Source organism: Dermochelys coriacea, chromosome 8, assembly GCF_009764565.3.
Source record: "Dermochelys coriacea isolate rDerCor1 chromosome 8, rDerCor1.pri.v4, whole genome shotgun sequence".
NCBI classification, from domain to species: domain Eukaryota; kingdom Metazoa; phylum Chordata; order Testudines; family Dermochelyidae; genus Dermochelys; species Dermochelys coriacea.
In genome coordinates, this window is record NC_050075.1 from 20118836 (window position 1) to 20146284 (window position 27449).

Below are 27449 nucleotides of genomic sequence, written 5' to 3' on the forward strand. Positions count from 1 at the left end.
AAAACAGTCATACTTTAGAGAGTCAGTGTTTTCTAGTGGATAGGGCTGTAAACTACAACTGCGGAGAGCTGGCTTCTATTCCGGACTCTGCCACTGCCCTGGTGTGTGTCCTTGGGTAATCATGTCCCCTTCTTGTGCCTCAGTTTCCCCTCATACAGCTGTCCTGTCTATTTAAAATGTCAGCTCTTTGGGGCAGGACCTCTCTTACAATGTGTTTGCATAGCCCTAGCACAGTGGGGCCCACCCTGATCTCAGCTGGGGCCTCTAGGTATTATTGTTACATATGGTAATACTATATATGGGGCCCCAGAGAATGAAACATTATAATACCTGCTGCTTTAAAATCAATACCATCAAAATAGCTGTAAGACTCCCTAGTAACATTTCAGAGACTTGGTTATAGCAATCTGCAGATGGCCCAATATCCTTTAATACAATAATGGGGGTGGGTGTTCACTTCAGATGTCTCCTTCCAATTTTGCACTTGTACAAGCACGCGTGCGCGTGTGTGTGACAAATGGATCAGTAACAGACTGGCCAAATGCCCTTTCACACTTGATCCAAGGAAAGTAGGCCACCCTTAATTTATTTGTGTCTGACTAACTGATGAAATACTCAGGGCTCCCAATCCTTCTGCATTTTTCATGGGACTCAAAGTTCTTACCGCCCCTGATACCTACTAATATCAGCTGTTACAAAGACCTGAATGCTTTATTTCTCTCTCCCTTCCTGCTTTGCCCTCTTCCCCTGCTCTGTCTGTCTGTCAAATTATTAATATTGCTCCAGATGAAAGTCAACAACCTTCTCCTTGGAACACAAATAATCCAAAATGTTACTGGAAACAGAAGAAGAAAAAATATATGTCCCTTTTAATATTATAGACCATCACCACAGGGCCACAGAGACTGAATTTGGGAGAGGGGAAAAATCCACAAAACAATGGTGCAGCATAAAAACAGAATATAGATATTTCCCCCTTTGTTTATTTAGTCTGAAGAGAAGAAAGTGGCCTCTCTTTTTAAAGTTTAGACCACACATTTTTAAACAAGCTCTTTGTTAACCCGGGGGGGTAGGGTGTTTAAATTAGATTTGCAGTTTTTGAAGAATAAGAATTAATTATATACTTCACAATCTAGCTTACTAATTTATTGGTTGAGCTCTGTTATATGATTTCTACTGTGCTACTTTATCAACTGACTATCAATTGAAACATTATGATTGTGAAAAATGATCTTTGATGTAGATATAACAGTACTGGGATCTGGGAGACCTGAGTGCTATTCTTAGTTCTACTGCTTGCTGTGCACCAGATTGTGATACTCTTGATCACAATGAGTAGCATGTTGCTTTACAAGTACATTGACTCACTTCAGAGGGGCTACTTGTGGCATTAGTTATTTAGACTGTAAATCTTTTGGGGCAGGGACCATCTTTTTGTTCTGTGTTTGTACCACACCTAGCATGATGGGGGCTTGGTCCATCACTGGCACTCTTAGGAGCTACTACAATACAAATAATAAGTGATATTATCAGTGAGAGCAAAGGGATCCAAATCCAGCCTGTGCTGAGCCTCAGTTTACCCACCTGTAAATGGAAATAATATCTATCCACTGTTATAAGAATCTAGGATGACAGGCATTGTATAGGACAAAACATTATCATTGGGCCAGAGCTTCAGCTAGCATAAGCTAATGTAGCACCACTGAGCTATGACAATTACAGCAGCTAAGGATGTGGCCTACTGTTGCCATACACTTAAACGATGGCATATGACAAGCATAAGTAGTATAAACCAGTGCTATCATGGTTTTCATGTATTGGCATATCTTAACTCTCCACGGATTAAGAAACCGAATATAAAGTGACAGCAAAATGTCTTCTAAAGGATTTGCATGAAGATTTTTGTCTACAAAAAACAAAATACTTTCCAAGTCACTACCAACCTGAGGTAAAACACAGCTAACCAACACTGTCTGCAGTGGCCAGGGATTGAAATGTGGGAGAAGGAATGGATGGTGCTCTCATGCTCCACCCACAAGCCAAGTTCCACCCACTTGAGATTGCAAAACGAAATGCCACTCACAGCAGAGCAGGTGGATGGTGAACATGTGATCATGCATATTCTGTTGGGCTACTCGGGTGTGGTTCTCTCTCAGCAAGGTCCACATATGCCCTTAGACAGGGCTGGATTAGAGCATAGTCAGAACAGAACTCCAGCTCCCAGAGGCATATGCTGACATAACTGCAGCTTTCATTTAAAACAATAACAACAACAAAAGTTTCCAGCCATCATGGTTGACAAGAAAAGTTTAAAACTAGACCTAAGTGTCACGGATGCAGCAATGTCTGCCTGAATCTGCAGACAGCCTTCAGCAGAGGCAGGAGCAGCAGCTACTACAGAAGCCATATAGCCCCACATCCACAACCAAAGCTAACCTGACCCCAGATGCTCTAAGATGGTGGTGCTAGTTGAGAGTCTTCGGCATGCCACTTGGCTTTGTGGGATTGGCTCCCCCTTGGTGAGGCTCAGATGCTCTTCACACTCTGTGCCTCCCCTTTGGCTCCATGAGTCAGACTGAGAAAAAAAATACACTTCTGGTACCAAAACGAGATGCAATTCATAGTAGATTATGCAGATCTGTGACACTTCCTCTCATTTCTAACACCCTTTGTCCTACAATGAAACAGTTAATAAAGTTGCTATTTAAAATATCATCATGAAGCATCTGAGTTGACCCCATTGAGATGACCCCAACTGCCAGAGCAGTTCCCATGTCAGCGCTATTGTTTCTGGTGTTTTGCAGATGTCGACAGATATCTCTGCATTCGTTACACTTGCTTTACTTTTCCAAGGTTTCCTTGGAAATCATGCCAGCTAGAGACTTACTTTTCCTTTTAAATGAATGCTCAGGTTCTGGAGAACAAGATGGCAGGTATAAATAAAGTGTTGGGTCACGGCCCTGATGTGACGTGACCTAATTCAAACCCTGGGAGTTATAACCTTGAATGGGGAACTAATTAGGTCAAGTACTTGTAAGCCCTACTGTAAAAATAGCCTTTTCTTCCCAATGGATTAGGGATCTTGTTCACACAACAAGCTGGTCCATTAACCCTGCCAAATGCTATATTTATATTTCCAAAAGAGAAGCTGTTTCTAATACATTTCCATAGGGCATTTTTGACCCTTTGCATTTACTGATAGTGGTCTTATGTTTATGTAATTGCCTTTCATCCAAAAGGACCCCAAACTGCTTTAATAACGTGGCATACAAACTATACACAGAACTCACTTTTCCTACTGTTGAAATGCAGCCATCGCTGGGGTGAAACTCAGCAACCGCTTTCACGTTTTCATGGCAAGATTGTGCAATAGTTTAAGGCAGGACACAATGTATAACATCATTTCCATTTGAAACTGAGAGGAGGATGTAATTCCCTGAGTTGGTAGTTAGCCAGGATAAAACCCATACTTCTGAGAAAAGTGCCTTGAGATCTTTATGACCTTGGTTATATAAGTCACTCAAAAGACATCACAACACCCATAAAGCATCACGGAGCAGTAGCTGAATATTCACTCTGGGAGAAAACTGCCACTGACTTAATAACCATCACCAGTTCTTGCAGGAGCAAGATGTTCTTTGGAGGTCTTGCATGGAAGTACTTACCAGTGTCTGATGGGGTCTGGCAGGATGGCAGCACAAGCTGATACAACTGATTGCCACAGCACAGTGCGTGAATTGGCAGGCAATGTTAATCCTCATTATTATAATGTAGTTATATTGTGTTAACATGTCGGAGCCCTAGTCACGAACCAGGACCCACACTGTTCTATATGCCATACAAACACAGAACAAACAGGGCTCTCTGCGCCAAAAAGCTTATTTGTCTTGCTTAGCCACTATCTCCACCCATTCACATAAGGCAAGCTTTGATACCAGGGATAGTGTGTGCCACAATGAGGCACATATCAAATGAAAGCTTACTCTATAATAAACTTCACGAGACAGCCAGGTTTACTGGAGCTTCACAGTTACCTACAGTGTGAACTCTGCTCTTTGAACCCTGTATCTTTGGGAAGGTAGCTGGCAGATACTAATAGAATTCATTTTTCAATGACTTTTCACACCCAGGGCAAGGCAGATTGTGCTTGGAGACCAGTCCTTATGTGATATACATGCAGGAAAGGGGTAATAATCTCATCATCATTCATAGATTTCCCAATAGAAGCTTCATCACTTGAGTCATTGAAAATAAGGTGAAAAAATGCTGTAAGTAGTCTAAGAATGGCCACCTAAATCTTCAGAGTTTTCATTAGCGCACGCACCTTGGCCACTTGCATCTTTACAATGTCAGTGCAAAGGGATTCTCGTGCTCCAGATCCACAAGCCTCAGCCACTTGCGCTAATGAATAATTTCTATTAGCTGACTAGGTCCTATGACACACTCTTCACACAGCTGGGCAGTTCTCATTGCATCAGTAGAAGGTAGTTGTGTAGGTCTACCCTAGCCACTTCATTACAACATAAAGGGATCCCTTTACTTACCACTGAAATGCAGTCATCTCTGGAGTGGAACAACAGGAACTGGCAGGGCAAAAATAGACTGAATCATAGAATCATAGAATATCAGGGTTGGAAGGGACCTCAGGAGGTCATCTAGTCCAACCCCCTGCTCAAAGCAGGACCAATCCCCAACTAAATCATCCCAACCAGGGCTTTGTCAAGCCTGACCTTAAAAACTTCTAAGGAAGGAGATTCTACCACCTCCCTAGGTAACGCATTCCAGTGTTTCACCATCCTCCTAGTGAAAAAGTTTTTCCTAATATCCAACCTAAACCTCCCCCACAGCAACTTGAGACCATTACTCCTTGTTCTGTCATCTGCTACCACTGAGAACAGTCTAGATCCATCCTCTTTGGAACCCCCTTTCAGGTAGTTGAAAGCAGCTATCAAATCCCCCCTCATTCTTCTCTTCTGCAGACTAAACAATCCCAGTTCTCTCAGCCTCTCCTCATAAGTCATGCGTTCCAGTCCCCTAATCATTTTTGTTGCCCTCCACTGGACATTTTCCAATTTTTCCACATCCTCCTTGTAGTGTGAGGCCCAAAACTGGACACAGTACTCCAGATGAGGCCTCACCAATGTCGAACAGAGGGGAATGATCACGTCCCTCGATCTGTAGGCAATGCCCCTACTTATACATCTCAAAATGTCATTGGTCTTCTTGGCAACAATGGCACACTGTTGACTCAAATCCAGCTTCTTGTCCACTGTAACCCTTAGGTCCTTTTCTGCAGAACTGCTGCCTAGCCATTCGGTCCCTAATCTGTAGCGGTGCATGGGATTCTTCCGTCCTAAGTGCAGGACTCTGCACTTGTCCTTGTTGAACCTCATCAGATTTCTTTTGGCCCAATCCTCTAATTTGTCTAGGTCCCTCTGTATTCTATCCCTACCCTCCAGCATATCTACCTCTCCTCCCATTTTAGTGTCATCTGCAAACTTGCTGAGGGTGCAATCCACACCATCCTCCAGATCATTAATGAAGATATTGAACAAAACCAGCCCGAGGACCGACCCTTGGGGCACTCCACTTGATACCAGCTGCCAACTAGACATGGAGCCATTGATCACGACCCGTTGAGCCCAACAATCTAGCCAGCTTTCTGTCCACCTTATAGTCCATTCATCCAGCCCATACTTCTTTAACTTGCTGGCAAGAATACTGAGGGAGACCGTGTCAAAAGCTTTGCTAAAGTCAAGGAACAACAAATCTACTGCTTCCCCCTCATCCACAGAGCCAGTTATCTCATCATAGAAGGCAATTAGATTGGTCAGGCATGACTTGACCTTGGTGAATCCATGCTGACTGTTCCTGATCACTTTCCTCTCCTCTAAGTGCTTCAGAATTGATTCCTTGAGGACCTGCTCTATGACCTGCTGTAGTAGGTTGTGCCTTTTCTATCTCCTTTGATTTTGCCATTAATACTCAGTCTACTGCAGGACAAAAGCCTCTTCAACACTAATCCTGTCCATCCTGTTGAAGACTCTGGCCAGTGAGTGTGAGTAGGACATAATGCTATTAACTGAGTTCACTTCCTTCCTGTACTTGAACATGCAAAGGATTATTATCCCTGATAGTGTCATATGGATTTCTCATCAGTGACAGTCCTGAGTAAAGTAACATCCGACTTCTTTAGCAGAAGGACAATTTTACCTTAACCTGTCTGCACACTCCCTATCAGAAGCCCAATGGGGCGGGGAGGAGGGGGGAATAAAAGGCCTCTTTGAAGGACACTTGCCCACAGCAGCAGGTGAGGTGAATACTAAGGAACTCTGACTTTATTACATAGTCATGAAATACAGCTGAAAGGAATACAATTCAGCATCACTGACAGTGCAAGGTGCTTAAAAATTACTGAAGCCAAAGGAGGGATAGAGGATTTTTCCCTTGTCATTTTGACTTTCCATTTTCCAAGAACAAAAATCTAGTATATAAGCAGTCTAATCCAGTTTGACTATAATACTTCTGGTGTTTTAAAAACTCTAATCATATAAAGTGTGACTATGGAAATTTCAGTGTAGGCCCCTTAAACTTAGCATTTGGGATACTACTGCAAATTAGAAAAAGCTTTCAAGGGTAGACGTGCAAAACAAAATAAATGAGAATAAGAAGGGTCTGGAAAATTTTCATTTTTAAAGGTACATTTGATTTTCCTCCACCTTTTCTGGTCTCCAGGCAAGATACTGCAAACACCGTTTGCCATCAAATGAGTACTTGTCTCTAAGTTCCCTCCGGAAAACAGTAACCAACAGCTTTCCCTAGTACTGCTGAAACAGCCACTTTCTTGTTTCTCCAGGAGAGAGCAGAGGTCCTACTAGCCAAAAACTAGACACTTCACAGGAAATTGGGCTTATGCTAAACCTGAGCCTTTCTTCTGCTGATTGAGCCTGTGATCACTGGGGTCAGCAAACAGCTGGCAGACTTGGCTGAAGACCCACACAGAGGAAGCTTTTTGTTTGGGATTTGATCCTCCCCCCAATAGTAGCCAGCAAGGTGCCTGGGGACATGGAGCAGAGAGGGCCCAGAAATGAGGATGAGGGCTTTGTGTAGAAACCAACACAAAGAAAAGTAATAGTCAAATAGAGGAAGCAGCAGGAAGTGGAGTATATTGAGCAGCTGACTTAGCCAGGAGGCAATTAGTCCAGGTTTATTGATAAAAATAATTGCAGTGTTACTCTGACAGCATCAGAGAGGCTGATAATATGCCCCAGGTAAATAACTGTGTGCGTAAATACAACAGTGGCAGTTACCATAACGAATGAAAGTAGACCTAGTCCTTTCAAAGGAGGAGTTCCCCAGAACAAAGCACCCTTCTACAGAGACACTGCATGCACGCTTGGAACTTTGGCCTTTATGAAAGGCAGCAAGCAGTATGATGCTGAGACCGGGAGAGCCCATTGACCATGGCTGAGCAAGCTGCTCTAACCAGCCCCTGAAAATAAAGGAGTGGCTGCTTTTTAAAATGTTCTTTAAAACAAGAGAGGATAGATCCTCCAATAGCAATCAAGTCTCTTCCCATTCCTGTGACTAAAATAAGTGGCTGAACTTGGAATTTATATTGCAGCTTGAACATAGACCCTGGCAATAGCAATGAGCTGAATGATTAAACTTTTAGCTGTAGTTGTCTTTTACTGTCCCGTGTCTCACTTGAGCCCTTTTTTTGTTCTGTTTCGTATACAATTTTGGTGCTTCCTTTATTAAATAAAAACTTTTTATTGCCACTGACTCAGTTATCCAATTATATCTTCCACCCAAGAATACAAATCATTTGATTCCTGGGATTTTGATCAAAGTAAACACAGGATTAAGGAATTACCATGAGAGATGCAATAGAAATACCAGTCAAATTACAATGTGACTCAGTTTGGAAGACAGCACTATATCCTTTTTAATGCTTTTCACAGGTTTTCTGTGGTGACCTATAATACCAGTGATTCAAAGTGAGCTGTAGCTCACGAAAGCTAATGCTCCAATAAATTTGGTAGTCTCTAAGGTGCAACAAGTACTCCTTTTCTTTTTGCGAATACAGACTAACACGGCTGCTACTCTGAAACTCTTCTACAGTGGCTCAATTCCACAACCCTGAGCTTTTCAAAAAGGGAAGTCATCCAGAGGTTTTATTGGAACATTATAAAGCATTTCATGAGCCTGCAGAAACCAGCAACTTTAAAGACAGTGTCATTCCATTTCAAAGAGCTGCTGTTGGATGAATTTAAGGAAATGTTTTTGCTAGAAACCAAGCCACAAAGTTTGACTATAGATCCAAAGTTCAGGGGTGGCCAGATTCAGGGTCTTGGTACAATCCATCTCTAGTTTTTGTAATGTGTGTATGTATGGTTTCATGTACCATTCTCTTGTAACATTCCTAATTATTATTGAGCCCAATAAAGCAGTACATACATAGATAACACTCTCACTGTTGTCCATGGAAGGGTAGCCAAAGTACACTACTGACAAAGTTTCCTTGAAAGATTCTACCAATCTGAGAAACGTTCTCCATACTTAAAATGGGGGTATTACCAGTCAAACTAGTAATATCTTTCAAACCTGTAGAAATTGTACCCTATCCTCAGTTCCCTCCTTTCTGTGTTTGGGGCAGAAATTGGAGGGACCAGGGTGAGTGGGATGGAGGTTGTTTATGCTTTTGTGCTGTCCCTTCCTGAACTTGAGGCAGTTCGCAGCATACCCAGCCCTGGTGTAAATTAGAGTAGCCACAGGGCTGCTCTGAGGTACACTATGCTTCCCAGGGCCCAGCAGAGAATAGCCATAGCACTCTGGCCACAACCCCTCCTTGCTTCCCCTTTTCTTTTCCCCACCTCCAGCCAATTCTCCCTGACTTGCCCCCTACACTAGGATCAGGGATGGCACTGAACCCATATGCCAGCTCCATGCAGGCTGCAGCAGTCCTAGGTGATATTTCTGTCCTTTTATTTTGCCAGAGCAGTGAAAAGGGGGCCTTATGTAACTGAGAATCAGATGATCCAGTACATGCACCCACTCTAAAGACAGCAGAATTCAAGCTCCTCTTGTTTTGAAGGGGTTTTTTTCAACTGAAAAACAAGCAAACAAATAAATAAAACTGTGTGAAGTTCCCCCATACCAGCATTAAATGCAAATGACCTCTGAATGATCTCTGAAGCCTCCAGACATGTCCATTTCCACCAATGCAGAGTAGACATTTCTGCCACAACCACACCCAGCAGTTCCATGCACACAAACATTCCCACTGCTCCCTCTTCACACCATGACAGCAGGACACAGACAAAAGAAATCCTTCCGGGCAGTTGAGACTCTCAGATACATCTAACTTTATTTTTCCTGTCAGAAAAGTTCAAGAATTACACCAAAAAATACTTGAGTCTCTGCTACCTACTGACAAAACACACACCACAAAATTATAAATTGTTCAATTGTTTGTTGGAGTTTTGATTTTTCTGTGGTGGGGTTTGTACATTTCAAGTGAGAAATGAATTTACAGGTGAAATATGGATGGGCAGGGGGTCAGACTATGGGCTTTGGCACTACAGTTTTAGCTATACTATACAATTGCTTATCATGACTCCTGTCAGCTCAGTACTGCCCCCATTTACACCAGGTTAGTCCCGTTCAAACCCCTAGGAGCTGTGTGTGCATAATGAAGGACAAAACTCTGCCCAGCGGGTTTGGCTCCCAGTTTCTAGCCCACAATACCTACAAATCTGATCAGTAGGCTTGGTGAAATACAAAGCTTAAACTCCAAACCCAAACATTTGTCTTGTCCTACTCCTGGTGCTTACTCTTTTGAACTCAAGCTGAATGTGATCCCAAGTATTTTAACTGTCACATTGTTGTTTTGGGTGGCAGCTCTGAAAAAGAGAATTCCTTTTGCTCAAGTCTTACAAAACAGACATGCTTGCTCAGATCCATTTACATGCTAGATACTGGGCTGTATTTGAACACTGTACAGGGCTGGACTCGGCTTGGGGTTTGCTTTTACGTTCACGGGTTTATAAGTCAACTAACACTTTGAACTTTGATAGCACTTTCTATCATTAACTCTCCAAATATTTTACATACCAACAGACAAACTCTCACAATCCCCACATAAGTAGTGTCCATGAAATAAGAACAAGGGGAAAATGAGGCACAGAGGGGGCTTGATCCTTTAAGATGCTAACCTTCTGCTGTGTGCTGTGAGGTGCTAAGCATCCTAGATTTACAATGAAGTTATTTGTTTCTTTGCCCTCCAAAGAAGTGCTCAGCATCTCAAAGGATCAGGCCCCATGTGACTTGCCCAAGATCACACAGGTAATCTGTGGCAGAACTGGGAATAGAGCCTGACCCATGGTCCTGTGCTGAAGAGATTTAAACACAACAGCTTCCTTCTCCTGCTCTATGTCCAAAACACTTAATCCTGACAAACCCACTGAAGATCTCCAACATCATGATTGTGTATTCCAAATCCCTAGATCTTTCTGTTTTTAATTCAGGACTCAGGCTGCACACACATGCGTGTGTACTTCTCTAGCCACAAACTAATGCTGATACCATATTTTGAGCAGCTCAGTTTGCCAGTAGAAGGACCCTGCTTAGGCAAGTTTAACTGCCCAGTGACGTGATTTGTAAAAGACTTCCTCCTACCCCTGCATGTAAAATAAATGTTCTTCCATTACATACTGCTCTAGGGTCACAACTTTCTACCAAAGGTACAGCTCTGGGAGATTCTCTTTGCTTGATTCCATCCTCTCTGGTTGTTTTCTGAATTTGCTTTTTTTGTTTTTTCATTTATTTTTCTAACAAATATTTAAGCAATGATTTTAAAAATATTTTTACATTGTAAGTTACAGTCAACATCAAACATGCCTTTGTACAAGAGCTTGGCCCGGTTACAAATCAACGAGAACAATGCACAAAAAGAAATATCAATTAAGATGACTCCTGCACTTGAGTTTCATTTCTTCTTGTCGTGCTGTTAGCACAGCACCCTCTCTGAGACAGAGCGATACTTCATAGACACGGTGTTGTTTCCCCACTCCCAACCCCTCCCGTCACCACTGAGTAGCTTTAATGGCCTTCTGTCTTGGCAGCCTTGGCTTCATGGTTTACCGATCCTGAAGAAAGCCAGGGTGATACAGACCGTGAGCTGGTTTGCTTAGCCATGCTGTAGTGGCTTATGACAGTATAGAATCTGCCCCGGGAGTTGGAATCCTGTGCTGAGTAATAGGCATCCAGGGAGGCTGGGATACATCTCTTATGCTGGAGAGAGGGAAAAAGCAGGACACATAAGTAACAGTCACATTACTTAACATTTATTTTAAACTCCCAGTTTGTTCTCACGTGGATGACCGACTCATCTCACTGGGTTCATAGCAATTGGGCTATGTGCACCAATGGAAACATATGTGCTCCTCCATGGACAAATAGCTTGGGGAATGTCCAGAAACACTGGATAGCACGGGGCACTGAGACAGGGTCAACAGATGTCAGAACCTGCTGGAATTGGCAGCCCTGATTAAAACTTGTTTCATTCTGTGAAACAGAACCAAAATTACAGAATGGGGATCCTGCTGCTCTGGCACGGCACTAGAACACACTAAGATCAGGCATCTGGCAGTGGTACTGGAAGAGGATGTTGGTTAGCTCACAAAGTGTTGGATTGACAGCCTTGCAGACTGACGTTCTCTATTAATCCGTAGAACAGATACAGGTCAGGCAGAAGCAATGTAAGCTTTTTATGTGCTACCCTGCTACTGTGCCTTATCTCTGATCTGCAGGAATACCAGCCCTAGAGATGGGTGGCCAGTTCAGTCCCCATGGCCCTTTCTGTGCTTCTCCTCTGCCAACTAATCTCTACTGCTGTAATGTGGACGCTTGTCCACAAACAACTGTACTGAGAAAACCAATTTGCTTCGTATAGGCCACAGAAGAGCCAACAAATGGTAACAACCTTTGGTCCAACCTGCTCAGATTGATAGTGGTGACCTGGAGGTGAAGGGCCCCATTTATAATTAGCTTGCCCCTGAGCATCCAGCCTCCCCCCCAAATTCTAGCATGATTAAAGAGGGGCAAGACCAGAGCAGAACACTAAATCCAGTGTCCATGAACTGTGAGGAAATTCACATTCAGATCTGATTGTGAATTCAAAAGTCATGACTCATCTCCTCTCTGATTTTATGTACCCTAAGAGAATAATTTACAACAAATAATATATCAATTAACTGAACCTCTTTTCCTGTTCATAGAATATCCCCAAGGAATTAGGACCTCTATGAATTTATTTGCTGTAAATAATTAGTCAGTGACTTGTTTTGCAAACTTTTTTAACTCTGTGCTCTGAGCAAACAATTCTCAATGACTATCTGATAGTCAAACTCTGTTGATTAGCTGTGATTGGTCAAACAAGTCACATGGTTTTGTTTCTGTTGCCCAACTGGATGAGGTGCAAAAGCATGCCTCTCAAAAACCTGCACATGCAAATTTCAAAATCAGTATCAGTGGACACTTGCGCATGCACCATTGAAATTTGCCTTGCGTGAACATTTATGCCAGAAAAACGTAATCACTTGAATATCTGTGGGAAGCAAACCCAAAATTCAGCTGCAGTGCATCCATTCCAAAATATGAGGGATTATTTAGGGACATTTGTTTGTGGCATTCACAGAGATCTAATCCTGACCATTACAATATAAAACAGAGTCTGATGGAAGCAGATGGAAGTTCACATTTTCCAAAACACTGACCACTTTTCAACACATTCTTGTAAATGCTCTGTTAGACTCTGACCATGAAGTCAATTGAATTGTCAAAGACGATAGAATCTATCGGGCTGGAATCTCTTACCTTATAAACAAATCCATCTGGGCAACTGTGATCATAAGTAAAGGCTTTGTATACCACAAGAAAGACTATGCAGGCAAGGAACGCAAGAGCCAGACTTATGAGAATAGTGACCTACAAAAGAGGGATAATATTACTCTACATATGTTAAAATGGCATATGAACAATCTCACAATTAAATGACATATATTAACAACCGTTCTAATGGACTGCAGTCTTCACTCCCCTGTTCTGTACTTAACTAAGCGTAGTAATTGAATGAGTGCTACATCCAATATCCCGGAATTTTGTCATGCTTTCCCACCCCTCCCAACCCAAGACCTTTGATGTTGCATTTTCTACGTTTAATCCCTTACACATTTCTAGATATTTGCTAGGAGATTTAGTGCTCTAAAAGGCTTTGTGTTCTCACACTCTGATCTTGACATTCAATAGAAAGTATCTGCATACAGGTCCGCTGGTGTCAATCAGAGGTCACAAACTGGGGGAATATTCATTGTCTAACCAACTGTAGCCAAGGTTGCCTCCTGGCCCTGGTAAGATCCTATTTTTTCCATTTACCAAGGGCAGGTGAGTGGGTAACAAGAATAAAGTGTCTGTGACACACTTTACTTCTATGCCTTCTAAGTTACATTCAGCCTGATGTTACATGGTTAAATTCAGGCTAGATTTCACTGTGAGAGGGAAAGGGGTGTCTTCCCCTACCGTACATAGCTGCAGAATGGTGACCCAGCCCTTTGTTTTAAGAGCCAGGCAAAGGACCAGCTAACACGTCCAGTACATTGATGATCACCGGGAGTGTGCTCAGGCAGATTGAGGGTCTGGTGGTGATGATCAGGCCAATGCTTCTCTTCCCCCTTTGTGGCTGCTGGCTCCTGGCTAGGTCACTGAGGATAGCACACACAATGCTCCTCTTTGGACTCAGTGTTCTGTTCCCCCATGCCTGAGTGTGCCACCCCACCTGAGCCATTCTGCTTGACTGGTGCAGTTCCATTTTCTCCAAACCACCCAGGTTCTCTTGAAATGGAGTTACTAGCTTCATTCAGAGGACCTGATCCTGCTGTCTTAAATCAGGCAAATCTCTGAGACCTGTATTGGGCCCTGAAATGCCCAATCCCTGATCTTCTGATGTGAGTTTCAACTTTGTAATGAAACCCCTAATGAAACGTCTCGTGGTTTCAGGTTTCACAGTGAACATCCAGCTCAGCAATAGCACTAATCCCCCAAAGGTTTTGCTTATCCTAGCAGGTGATCAGCAGGTGGGCAGCAGAAAGCAAAACAAGGCTTCAGCACCACAATCTGCCTTGGTGGTGCCGATACTATGACTACCCAGTTCTGTCAAGGCTGTTGCCTCATAGTGACTGGATTGGCATTACAAAAGAATCATCCCTGGGGCTCATATGTAGCCCCCCTGTACTACTATGGAGCAGAGAGTTCACATTCTTGCTCTGTGGGATGGCAGGGCTGAGGAGTGCAATGAAGTTAACACTTAAAACCCCTGAGAAGCAGAGCATTTATGGCCACTCCCCCCACCTGCGTGGCTGGCTGGAAAGTGCAGGAGCAGCTTCTGGATCAGAGCCTAATGCTTTTCCAAGGTTGCAGGGTGGCTGCCTGCACTGGTGAGGGATTGTAAGGCTCTTGCTGGAGGAACAGATTCTGTGAAGCAAGTGTGGGACCCTATGGTAACGAAATTGCTGAAACAAAGGGTTACGGCAGTAATTCACTTTGTTCTGCCCTCCTGCTCCTGCTGGTAATAGCTCACCTTAAGTGATCACTCTGGTTACAGTGTGTATAGTAACACCCATTGTTTCATGTTCTCTATGTATATAAATCTCCCCACTGTATTTTCCACTGAATGCATCCAATGAAGTGAGCTGTAGCTCACAAAAGCTTATGCTCAAATAAATTTGTTAGTCTCTAAGGTGCCACAAGTACTCGTTTTCTTTTTACTATGCCAAAGGGAGACTCAGAGACATATTCAGATCTATCTATTTCAATGATACAAGTTTTATACTTTATTACTATTTGGATTTTAGGGCCCCCACTAATTATGCACACCCATAGTATCTATTCCTAGAAGCTGCTCCCTTGACCTAGTCACAGCAGCCTTGTGATGTTAAGAGAAGAGAAAATACAGAACTATTTGCCGTGGCAAAGAAGACTGAATTGTCAGGAAAGGTAGCTAGACTATGCAATAAAGCACAGACTTGTGCAATTCAGAATCTATTGTAGCACCATCCAGTTCAATTAAAAAACTAGCTGACTACTGGATCACACTATATTTTGCTTTAATTCTCTTGCAGTTCTAAGGGTGAATATGATAGGAATTCATACCTGGGCTCAGACAGGCTGTTGGAATTGCTTGCAAATCAGGAACAAATCTTATGGCCTAGTAAATACTCCAGAAAGATGTGCTACATGGTGAGGTATATTCTCAAGCACACAGCGTCTGGACCATTACTAATACTAAATGCTGCTACAGTAAACCTGGCAATGCCACCTACAATGCCAAGACATACAAAGCTACATTTTCAGTAGATGTTGTGAGAATGTTAAATGGAAAGAGTACAGCTAATGTCACATGTCCCCCGCTGAATCTAACTCCAGAAGGTCCACTCCAAATCAAAGGGGAGAGAGGGGAGGGAAAGAATACTCTCATCTGCAGTGATTAATTAGCCCTTTGTTAAATTAGAGAGTTTTAGAATGAAATGTAGAGAGATAATGAGGCCGGGTGAGATGGAGGCTCAAGTGACTGTTTGGTGACTCAAACACAAGGATTGCAGTGAATTCTGCAACCTTCTCTGGCATCATAATCTAGTTAACCCATAGCCCCCTACAGAATGAACCTTTCAAACTAACCTTCCCCTTGAGGTCTGATGTGCTGAAAAGAGGGTCACGTAAGCACAATGTGTCGGCAGGGGCGAGATTCAGATACTTATTGCCAGCCCCAATCAAATATCACTCGTAGGAAATTCAGTTCTGCACTGGGGGTGGTTGGTAGAAACGCAGCACATTTGCATGAAAAATACTACCCATAGCTATGAAGATGTTGGCTCTTTTTTACTCTATGATGAAATGGAGAATTTCAATGGGTACTTATTGGATATTTATATTCTGTTAGCCCAGAGGTTCTCAGCCTGGAGGAAACAGCCACCCTGCCCTTTTCATGTTGCTAAACAGGAGGGGGTCTGGGCTACATCCCAGGTAGAAGGAAGTGGGTGGAAAAGGAAGACATAGCACAGAAAAGGTTGACATCATAATAGCCAATCAGGATCAGGGCCCCATTGTGTAGGTGTTATGCAAACACAGAGGCAGGCATGGGTCTCTGCCCGGAGTTTACTGTCTAATCTGTTTAACTGGCTTTTTCAATTGCCTGTCAGATTCTGCAGGTCCAATGTAAAAGTACTACTTTGAAATAAAAACACATCCAAATAAATACTCAGGAGATGTGTATCCTGAGAAAAACACTCATCCACTAAAGCTCTCCATTCCATCACGTTCCACTCACCTCACCACTCCAGCAAGAAGCTTGGAAAAACATCACTCTTACAGCATGTCCTGAAAAACCACCAAATCCCAGCTCTGGCAAGCCACAGCAGAAAAACAGCTCCTCAGACAAGACACTGCCACCAGCCCCATCTCATTTCATACAGAAAATTATTAGATCGTGCACTTCTGACGATCACAACTGCCACTGTATTGAGGGTGGGTAGTTTGATAATGATGGTGACTGAGCTCCCTTGGATGTTGGTGAGATGGTACTAAGGCAAGACTTATACATTGCTATGCTAATATGAGTGTTTGGAGGGCAGCCCTTGATGCTGGTTAGAAGTCCTGAGAATGAAGTGTTGAACTATATGGTGCTGTCGCTCTGCCCTATTTACAGTGTATAGCACAGGAACCTTGCCAGGCCTGTTACTCTAGGTTGATTGGAGGGGACTGATGGGGAAACAGGGTAAGTGTAAGAGCAAAGAAAGACAAAAAGTTACACTGAAAATGTGCATCAATACACCAAATAAACCAGATTTGTCAAAATACAACCTGCTGTTTCTACATAGCAAGAGGTTACTCATCCTCTGACCTATTTTTCAATTCCCACAACCTTCCCCCACCAGGGATATAATATCATTCTCTGGACTTTCACGACATCAACGCTCATTCAGTCTCTGTCTCCCATGTCTACAGCACTATACCCTGCTTTTACAGGGCAGACCAACCAGGCTCTCTTGAGCCCAGTCCTAGTATTTGGGCTAATTTGCCACTTGAGAAGATAATGGGAATGGGCGGACAGTCCCAAAACTGTGAGATCATCATCTTCCAAGTCTAGAGACTAACATTGGAAACTGGCCATGAGGATGGCACAGGCAAAGTCCCTCTCTAACCTTTTCCCACTGAGCCAGCTACGGTGGGGAAGTTACCTGTTTTTCCTAAGGGTGAAAGACCAAGCTCAGTATCTGAGCTCTTTGGGGCCACAGGAATGTCCCTTACGCTGCAAAATCCCATGTTAATATACATGCTATATGATCATTAATAATCTGACACTACCAGTCCCTCTCCTCTCTGCCAACTGAGCCGCTCATGACAATAGACTCTCCTTAGACATGTTCTACTGTAGCAGCAAAATGCTAACACCCAATTCATAACCTCCTAGAACCAGGCAGTGGTATTAGCCTTTCTCTCCCTCCCTTGTGTAAATTAGCCCACTTTCCTCTCTGCTGCAGTTTCATGCACTTGCAAAATTACAGCATGACACAATATTATGCATGATGATACATAATGTAAAATTGATCTGGGATGAAATGTCACATAAGGTGTTAAAACCTAGGGGAAAAAGAGAAGAAAAATCCCCCCCAGATATTTTGCCAAGCCTGAGCTAAAATCCAGCTCCCTAGTTATTCCAGAAAATACACAGTTTCATTAACATTCAAATACCAAAGAATCACATCGCTGCAATAACTAATAAACCTCCACATTTTAAAAAAAATTAATACCATGAACCTCAGCAGTCTCAAAGCAATATAAACACGCACTTAGGGGAAATAAAATGTACTGAGCTGAAAAACCTACGAGCACCGCAGGCATGAATCTGTCATGTGTGGCAGCAGGATTGGGCTAATGGGAGAAGGTTTTGACCAGAGGTGTAACAAGCTACACTATTATGGTCACCGCTTTTACAAAATTATGATAAATCTTGTGCAAAGTACGCCCTGTGAGGTCTCATTGGAAAAGTCATAATCTAGTCACCATTACTGTCCTGTTGAAATATATCATCAGTGCAGATGAAGTTATGAGATTTTGCTACGTTTGATATTGCAAAGCTGTGAGGCTGGAAAACAACCACAGACTAGCCCCTCAGAAAGGACAAAAAAAACTGTAAACACAATGTCTTACATGCCAAACCTCATGTAGTACAAAGATGCAAGCAAAAATTTGCTATTCATAATGAAGGATGGTCAGCAACTCACGTACACCATGGGGGCTGCCTAACCCCTGACACAGCATGGATTTTTCCAGCACCTGGAGAAAAGTATAAATGAGGGACAGTGACATCACCATGAGGCCTCTCTCTCCATCCCCACCTCGACATCTGGAAGCAAGATCCGTTGGAAGACAAAGAAAAGTCTCAAATTGCGAGGGTGGAGGGGAGTGATGATACTAACCAGAAGGCTTTCTAATTCGTCTGAACTGTGAACTGAAAACTGCCTGCAACATCCAGTAGGGTGAGAAAAACTGTTTGATTCAAATCTTGTTTAGCCTGATAAAGTTTAGAATTTAGAATGTGTGTTTACTTTTTATTTCTTATGTAACCAACTCTAACCTTTATGTATCCCACTTATAATCATTTAAATCTATCTTTCGCTAGTTAATAAACTTATTTTGATGCTTAATCTCAACCAGTGAGTTTGTCTAAAGTGCTTGCAGGGTCTGCTCAGATTACAGAGGTTACATGTCCGCTACCCTTTGATGGAGTGGTGAACTAATTAATGAGCTTGCATTGATCAAGAAGGTCTTGAGCAGTGTAAAATGTACATTTTTGGGATGCAAGGCTGGGGGAGTTTCCGGGGGTCTCCTTGTATTCAGTTCATGAGTGGCTTGGGAGAGTACTCATGTAACTTTGGGTATGCCTTCACATGCTAATGGCTGTGTGAGAACAAAGCCTAAAGAGGCTCCTTGTCACTAGTAGAGCAGTGTGACAGGTACCCGGAGTCAGAGAATTAAGAGAGGACAGTAATTCCACAGTCCAGGTTGTACCCCAGGGCATGTCACACACCCCACATGTGTATTGCCAAAAATCGGTTGGAAAAGGGGTCATTGGCAGGAGATCACTCTACTGGAATAGAAGTAGGAGAAAACACATGCACACATGTGCACGCGCACACAGACACACACAAACACACAGAATTCCCCTGGAAACTAAGGGCCTGATCCAAAGCTACAGAAATGAATGAAAGGATTCCCATCAACTTCAATAAGCTTTGGATCAATGTCTACATTCACTTTCTCCCTCCTCCCTTCCCAAATACAAAATAAATGTTTCATTTCCCCAAGATCCTGTGTAAAAGCTAAAGTATTCCACTCCTCCAAATACAAACAAGCCGTTTTAGATTTTCATTGGGTTTATTGTACTGAAATGATATCTAATCGTGGTGGTGTTTCTGGTAACCTGGCTCTCATACCATGAGTCTGAGCATCCTTTGTACTGTGTCTGGTCTCCATGGCTGGCTGCCCATGATTTTTCACCAAAAATTCCCTTTGTCCCTCTTTAGTCACAGTGAAAAGTCTTATTTAAAAGCAAAACCCAGAATACTACTGAATTTAAACAGCAGGGCATTCTGTTAATAACCAGTTACATTTCAAGATTTCTTACATTTTTATTCCTGGCATTTTCTTCAGTGGCTTCTTCCATCTTTTGGCCTGATTTTCAGAGGTGCTAAGCTCCTGCAGCCATAACTGAGGTCAACGGGAGTTGAGTGTGCTCAGCATCTCTGAAAATCAGGCTACTTATCCTTTGCTTTTGAATGGGGGCAGGAGTTTGAGAGTCATACTGGCCCTGATTCTGCAGTGGTCTCTTGCGGATTGGCCCCTGGGCTGGTGCAGAACCCCACTTAAGGCAATGGGGCTCCAGCTGGGCACAGCTGTTCACCTGCATGGAGTTCATTGCATGATCAGGGTCTTCGAGGTTAGGAAATTTGCGCTCACTGGAAATACCAAGTACGGACCAAATCCTGCTTGCCTTACTCCAGTGAGTAACTTCATGAAAGTTGGTAGGATTACTAGCATGTAGAGCTGGCAGATATTCACAATGAAGAATTTGTTCAGTTAATTTAGTTTTCTCACCATACAGATTTCCCTCAAATGCATGAGCTGTTTGAATTGATCCAACAAATATGTGTTGAATGTTGTTTTTACTCTATGGATTGGACACCGACTGTTCACTACTACCATTTCACATCCAAGCTGTGTTGGAGTTACAGATTTTTCACATAAGTCATGTAACACTGATGGTGTTCCCGAATGGATGACTGTAACTCTTATTGAGACAAAGTGGGGGAGGTAATATCTGTTACTGGACCAACTTCTCTTGGTGAGAGAGACAAGCTTTCGAGCTTACACAGATCACCTCTTGAGACCTGAAGAAGAGCTCTATGTAAGCTCGAAAGCTTGTTTCTCTTACCAACAGAAGTTGATCCAATAAAAGGTATTATCTCCTCCTCCTTGTCTCTCTAATATCCTGGGACCAACACAGCTACAACACCACTGCATGCAACTCTTATAGTCAGGTATCTAGTGTCAATGCTCCTGCTTCCACATTTAAGTTTTGCTTTAACTTACTACACATTAATCTGAGTTTCAAATGCACTTTCTGAGAGTACTTTTTTCAATCAGCATGAGTAAAGATACAAAATAACTAATGGTACAGAGAAATTAAGCATTCATATTTAACCTTTGTCATAATAAAATATAAGGGGTTGTCCAGTGAAATGAAAAGGCTACAATTTTTAAAGAACTAAAGGAAATTCTTTTTACCAACATGTAAATACTTATAGAACTCACACCACAAGATATCACTAGTGTACGCTTAATAAGATTTCAAAAGGATTAGACATTGATATGGATAATATCCACAATGGCATAAACTAGGATCAAGAAAATATAATGGGTAAAATAACATGTTTTAGGGCATAAACCAGTAATTAACCATATTTAGGTTGTTATATAATTGTCCATTATGGCGCTTCTTCCACCTTCCTCGGAAGCATCTGGCACTGGACACCAAAAGAGGATTCTGGTTTAAATGGACACTGGTTTGGGCTGTATGGCAAATCCTATGCTCCTTTAGTAAAATGTGATCACATGGCTTAAATGTGGTTGAAGCAAATTCACTGTTAAATCGGAACAAAAATGTGCAGAAAAACATATTCACTCATCTCCACTCGTGTGAGGAAGGTATGGCCTTTATTAACACCTGTTCTGCCATTTGATAGACCTACCAAGAGAGCTTTTTTCTAAACCTTGCAAACAGATACCCTACTCCCTACACCTTTCCAAATGTTCAGAATCTTGTGTTTACGAAAGCCCAGAAATTAGCTGGATTAGAAAGGAGCAATGGCCATTAACAGAAGTTGCCACCTATAGAATTAATCACCCTTTGAAGCATCACAGATAAATGAGTTAACTCCAGCATAGTGCATAGAGTTTCATGTTGCTATGCAGCAGACCAGAATTCAGTTCCTGGGGAAAGATCAACATTCCTCCATGGAAGAGTCGCTAGGAGGGGGATAAGTGGGAAGGAAAATTCTGCAAGTTTTTCCTCGTACTGGCAACTGTGGTGAGCATGATTTGGGAACAGTGGGGTTTGGAGGCCACACACCTCTTGCAATCCCTTATAGAATAGTTCCTAGTATTACTAGTCTGTACCCTGCTCTGAATCTCTCTCTTTACATCCAGTTTGCCGGGAAATGAGACCACCACAGAAGCAGAGTGTTCAACTCTTCAAGACACTGAGTATATGACATTACTCAGCACTGGGCAATTAATGTGACATTTCATATGAAATCCCAGCAGTGAAAAGCTAACTTTTTTCGAGTCTCCCTCTGTGCAAGAACAACGAATCTGTATAGGGGAACTTTCAGTACTTAGATCTGCATGATTTCTGTCAAGATCATTTTAACAAAAGGGGCATAATGCCAATAAAAAACAAGTCTCTTCCCATATGAGAGTTTTGGACAAATTAATGCCATTCCATTTGGAAACCTATGAAGTCAACTGACAACCTTGTTCACTGCACAAACACACACACAAAAATTTTATCAATTGTTACCAATCCCCAGAGCTTCTACTAGTCAGTAGGAAGTTTTTGACTATGAAGGCATCTCTCTATAAACTCAGGATGATTTCATTAGAAGGATTTACAGTCAACACTGAAAAATTTAAGAGAGTAATTTTTCCCTTCATCCCATAATTTCTCCAAGCCAATAATTAGATTTTAATACAACATCTAGTCCAACCACGTAGAAACCACCTACTCCATGGCCAGCATCATGTTCTTCGTCACATGATCGGAGCTGATCTGTAAGCAAAAACTGCTCTGGCTGCATTTATCAGGATTTTTTAAAAGCTTCATTTTACTCCTGTTTTATATGAAGCCTCTGTAAAGGAAAGGAAGAAAGGATCAACTAAAAAGATCAATAAGAAGGCGCACAATTGATTCTTCCTATTTGCTTGGGTGCTGTTTAGGAATATACAGTTCGGTATACAGAATCAGACCTCTGGTCCAGCTGATCTGGTTCCAGCTCATTCAAATAAGGGGAAAATCCCCAATAATGAATCTAACCAATTTTCAGTGCTGGGGGGAAAATAGCCTTCTTGACCCCTATGGCAGTCAACTTATGTCATGAAACATAAGATTTGATTATCTTTACCTTCTCTTTGGTTTCTGTGAGCAGAGAGGACACAGGGCTATGCAAGAAGATGGGAAAATGTGCCATGCTTATTCCATTATTCTTCCATATTCCTTGAGATCCTGTGAAAGCCCCTCAGCAAATGCTCCACAGAAATCAGGTTCCATAGGTCGTATGGGGTGGGGCCAACAAAAGAGGAGGAGACCATGTTCATGACATTATCCCGTAAAATAGCAAGTATATCTACTTGGAGCAGCATCAACCATCTCTGTACCAATTTTCCATCTCAGTCAAGTCCTCTGTGACTTCTTTCCTTGCTCCACCACTCTGCTTTCCACAATCTCTAATGCTGCCATACCTCTCTTTATTTTGTAATTTAAGAAAGAAGCACCCATCTACTGAGATATGTGTTCCCACCAATAACTGCGCATGCCCTGTGTCTTGTAATACTGTGAGCACAGCATGGGTTTTGGAACATGATTCCAAGCAATTTGTCAAATAATTAAATTATGTACACAATAACTAGCTGACTCAATTACATTAGCTAGTCTCCATCACATAATATAATTTCTAGTGCCTGTTTAGGCACTAATAGCCTTAGATCTCTTTAGATGTGCATGGTGCCAGCTGCGATCTGTTTGACATATTTCTGTGCCAAGTCAAAAGCCCTGAACTGAAAATACGTTGCTCAGTTTACAAGATCCTGTTTTTTATGGAACTTCTAAAATTCCATTTTCTACAGAGAGGCTTGAAATGTTGAATGCTAATTAATTTCCACTTTAATTATAAGATTTTGCATTGAGTGCCTTAGAACTTTCCTCCTCTGTTACCCAAAAGAAATAGCTTACTGCAGGTACATCAGACAGGAAATAACTGATTTTTTTCCTTCCAACAAAAATGAGTCCACTATTGTCTTTCTGACATCTTATCAACTCAGCAATGGCACCAAGATGCTGCAAATCCCACTGATGTGCAGAAGCTTATCAGTCACTGTTAGACAGTTTCAGTCTTGGCCTTCCATATAGCTGAAGCACACAGTAACATATCCTACGCCATGTGTCAAGTGCCAAAGCTGATTTGCTAAGGTACATGGTGACATTTGTAGAGGACAGGATGATTTCAATGCAAGCTACACAAGTGCAGCCAAGGTCAGATTTACACTTCATAATGATCAAACAGTGAAGTTCTCCTCCTAAATTTAACTCTGTTTTCCAGTCTCAGATGCTGATTGTTCAGGAATGCCAACTGTAATGACTTTATTTTCTAATCCAAATTCCCAATTAACACATGGCATACAGGTTTTATAAATGGACCTTCAGAAAAAGGTGCTGAGCAAGAGTGGAAGTGACTTCTTTCTAAATCACTAATATGAGTAGGTTATTCAATTAATGGACTATTGTACAAGGACACTTCCTTCCATTGCTGACCTTTCATTAGTGGCATCTTATAACATCTGATCATGTTGTGCAATGTCTCATCCATGACATTTCATTCCCTTTATTGCACGTGGGACTTGACTTTAGAAGCCTCAGCTCGCCAAAGGCACTTTTAAATGCAATACAGGGGGCAAGAGAGAATGTGATGAGTCACCAACAAAATGTCTCTCTCCCAACCCTTTGACTGACAGAACTCAATCTCTCACTGGAAGCTCTCAAGAATTTAATCTTCTCTCTGGTTTACCTGTTTATATTGTGTTGGATTATGCATGGTGAAGCTGTCAGCAGCATTCATTACTGTAGACATGGAGGTCATACTCCTACTCAAATACCCTCATTCATTGGGGACCCAAACCTACCTGGGATCTGCAGACATGAAAAAGGACTGCAGTATCAGGTCTATAAAACAGAATCACCATTTTCAATTTCAAACCCACTCGGAAAGGAGCTCCTCCCAGTTAGCACTTGAGGAATAGTAACAGAACAACATTAATTTGATCAGGTGAAAGAGTTTGATGAATACATAACCTGCTGGTTAATGTGTTTTACAGGTCCCCCTCTGTTCCCAATCCACAGAGGATCTTAGTCTGTTACAGGCCCATCAAGGGAGTTTTGCATTTTTAGATCAAACTGTAGCAGCTTGTGCATTTAATTCTTGTGGTCCTTAGTTCAATCCCCAGTCAGCCAAGACGGAGGCTATCACTTACAGAGGAAGAATGGGGTAGTGCTTAGGGCACTAGCCTAGGACTCTGCCACAGACGGCCTGTGTGATCTTGGGTAAGTTACTTAGCCTCTCTGTGCTTCTGCTTCCCAACTGTAAAATGGGACAATAGGACTTCCTCAGTACACAGGAGTATTGGAGATGCTCAGACACTAGTGAAGGAGACCATATACATACCAAAATAGATGGATGTGCACAGCTAAACAGCACCTAGATGGTGTTTGGGTTTGAGATAACCCTATTGGATGCTAATTTTGTTCTCCCTATAAAACACCATGATCCACTTCATAGTGACTGGAGAAGAACAAACATTAAACCTTTTAAAGGGGAACATAGAGGACCTGGGGAATTATAAACCAATCAGTCTAACTTTGATATCTGGAAAGATACTGGAACAAGCTATTAAACAATCAGTGTGTAAGCACCTAGAGGACATAGGGTCATAAGTAAAAAGGAACATGGATTTGTCAAGAACAAATCATGCCAAACCAACCTAATTTCCTTCTTTGACAGGGATATTGGCCTACTAGATGGCGGGAAGCAGTAAATGTGATATATCTTGATTTTAGTAAGGCTTTTAACATAGTCCCACGTGACATTTTCATAAGCAAACTAAGGAAATGTGGTCTAGATGAAATTAGTATAAGGCGGGTGTAAAACTGGTTGAAAGATCATACTTAAAGAGAAATTTTATCAATGTCCTACTGGGAGGATGTATCTAATGGAGTTCCACAGGTGTCTGTCCTGACACTGGTACTATTCAATATTTTCATTAATGACTTGGATAATGGAATGGAGAAATATGCTGACAACAGTCTTCAAATATGTTAAGTGCTGTTATAAAGAGGCTGCTGATCAGTTATTCTCCTTGCCCACTGAAGGTAGGACAAGAAATAATCATCTTAATTTGCAGAAAGGGGATTTAGGTTAGATATTAGGGAAAACTTTCTAACTATAAGGGTATTTAAGCACTGGAATAGGCTTCCAAAGGAGGTTGTGGGATCCCCATTGTGGCAGGTTTTTAAGAACAGGTTGGACAAACGCTTGTCAGGGATGGTCTAGGTTTACGAGATCTTGCCTCAGTGCAGGGGACTGGACTAGATGACCTCTCCAGGTCCCTTTCAGCCCAATGTATGTATGATTTGATATTAGTAGGCAGTGTCCAGATTTTCTAAGATGCTGAGCACCTGCAACTCCCACTGGCCTAATGGAATTTTTGGGAGCTCCGCAATGCTGAAGACCAGGTCATAACCTGCAAATCTGTTGGTGATACTCAGCAAAACTAAACTAAATAACTAAGTGGGAAAGCCATACAGAAGCATTCACTGGATTAAAAGTCATGGGGACTGGGTTGACCCTGTGTCGCATGGAGGTGTGCAGGGTAGCAAGATAACACAAGGAGCCTCCCCACAGCAACTTGGCACACCCTGCAGAAAGGGTAAGGGACAATCACAGTTCTGCAGCTGGCCAACACTGCTGGGAGCAGGCATTTAATGACAAGCCTTGCTTAGAAGAGTGCAGAGTTCTCTTGTTCCCAAGGAGAGAGGATGCCAGAGCTCTCTGGACCTTTCATTGCTGGGGAAGTTTTCTAACTGGTTTTTAAAATGGTTAGAGACAATAAAGCAGATTCTCTCCTGAGATTTGAATCCTTTATGCAACTCGGACATGCCAAGGGGCTGGATTCTGTCCACAAATTGCCAGCAGAGAAGGTTCTACTCAGAGAGGAACTCCCTACTGACACAAATGAGCCATATTCAAGCCTGGTGCCTCTGTCCCCACCCCCTTACAGGAGCAGGAGCACAATGCAAGTGGTAGAGAGCCTGGTCGGGGAGCAGCAGAGATCCACTCCACTATCAATGGCAAATCGCAGAGCTGGGCACTAGCACCTGCTCCCTGATGCTGCCTCCTTCTGTCCTGCACGGAGTGAAGCTCTGGCACAGGACAGAATCTGCCCCACTCTTTAGACTCAGTTTAAGGTGCTCTGATCAGGTATCCTTAACTAGCTAAAAGCAGGTTTACAAAAAGGCTATAACCAGTTTTAAAAAATTCCCCTAGTTTCAGTGAACCCTCTGAGGTATGATCCTTGCTTGACTATGCCCCCGGGAGCAATGCACCTAGCACTACCCCTTATTTGGGGCAGTGTCTAAATGCCTCAAATTAGTTTAATCTGACTGCTCCACTGCTTCATACACCGTTTTTTGCAGGTTGAGAAATTGCAACCTCACACAACTTATCTGCTGAAGCCATGTGTGGACAGTGCAATTACCTAAGCAGGGTTTGCAGCCTCAGTATTGCTTCACTGGGCTGAACCACAAAGTGATATTCTTCTAAGCTTCTTTTCCTGTTTATTTGTGCTCCCATCACTTTTTACATTTCCATTTTGCATGCAGCTCCGACATTTAGCACATCCTCCCTAGCAACGGAGGCCTTGATTTAAAGATTTAAATATCCTTGGAACAATCGAGCTGTTACATTAAAATGCATGAGATGACTTCCCCCACCCCAAGCCAGTGG

The 27449-nt window shown here is 42.4% G+C and overlaps 1 protein-coding gene across 1 annotated transcript in view; it reads right to left on the bottom strand.

Moving 5' to 3' along the window:
* Positions 1–9347: 9347 nt before the first annotated feature.
* Positions 9348–27449, bottom strand: part of NSG2 (neuronal vesicle trafficking associated 2) — a 41829-nt gene continuing 23727 nt past the window's right edge. The window contains exons 4-5 of the mRNA XM_038414886.2: positions 12880–12990; positions 9348–11295 (exon numbers count right to left, since the gene is read on the bottom strand). Of these exons, the coding sequence (XP_038270814.1) occupies positions 11104–11295; positions 12880–12990 (303 nt within the window). The 3' untranslated portion in view covers positions 9348–11103. The remainder of the gene's footprint in view (positions 11296–12879; positions 12991–27449) is intronic.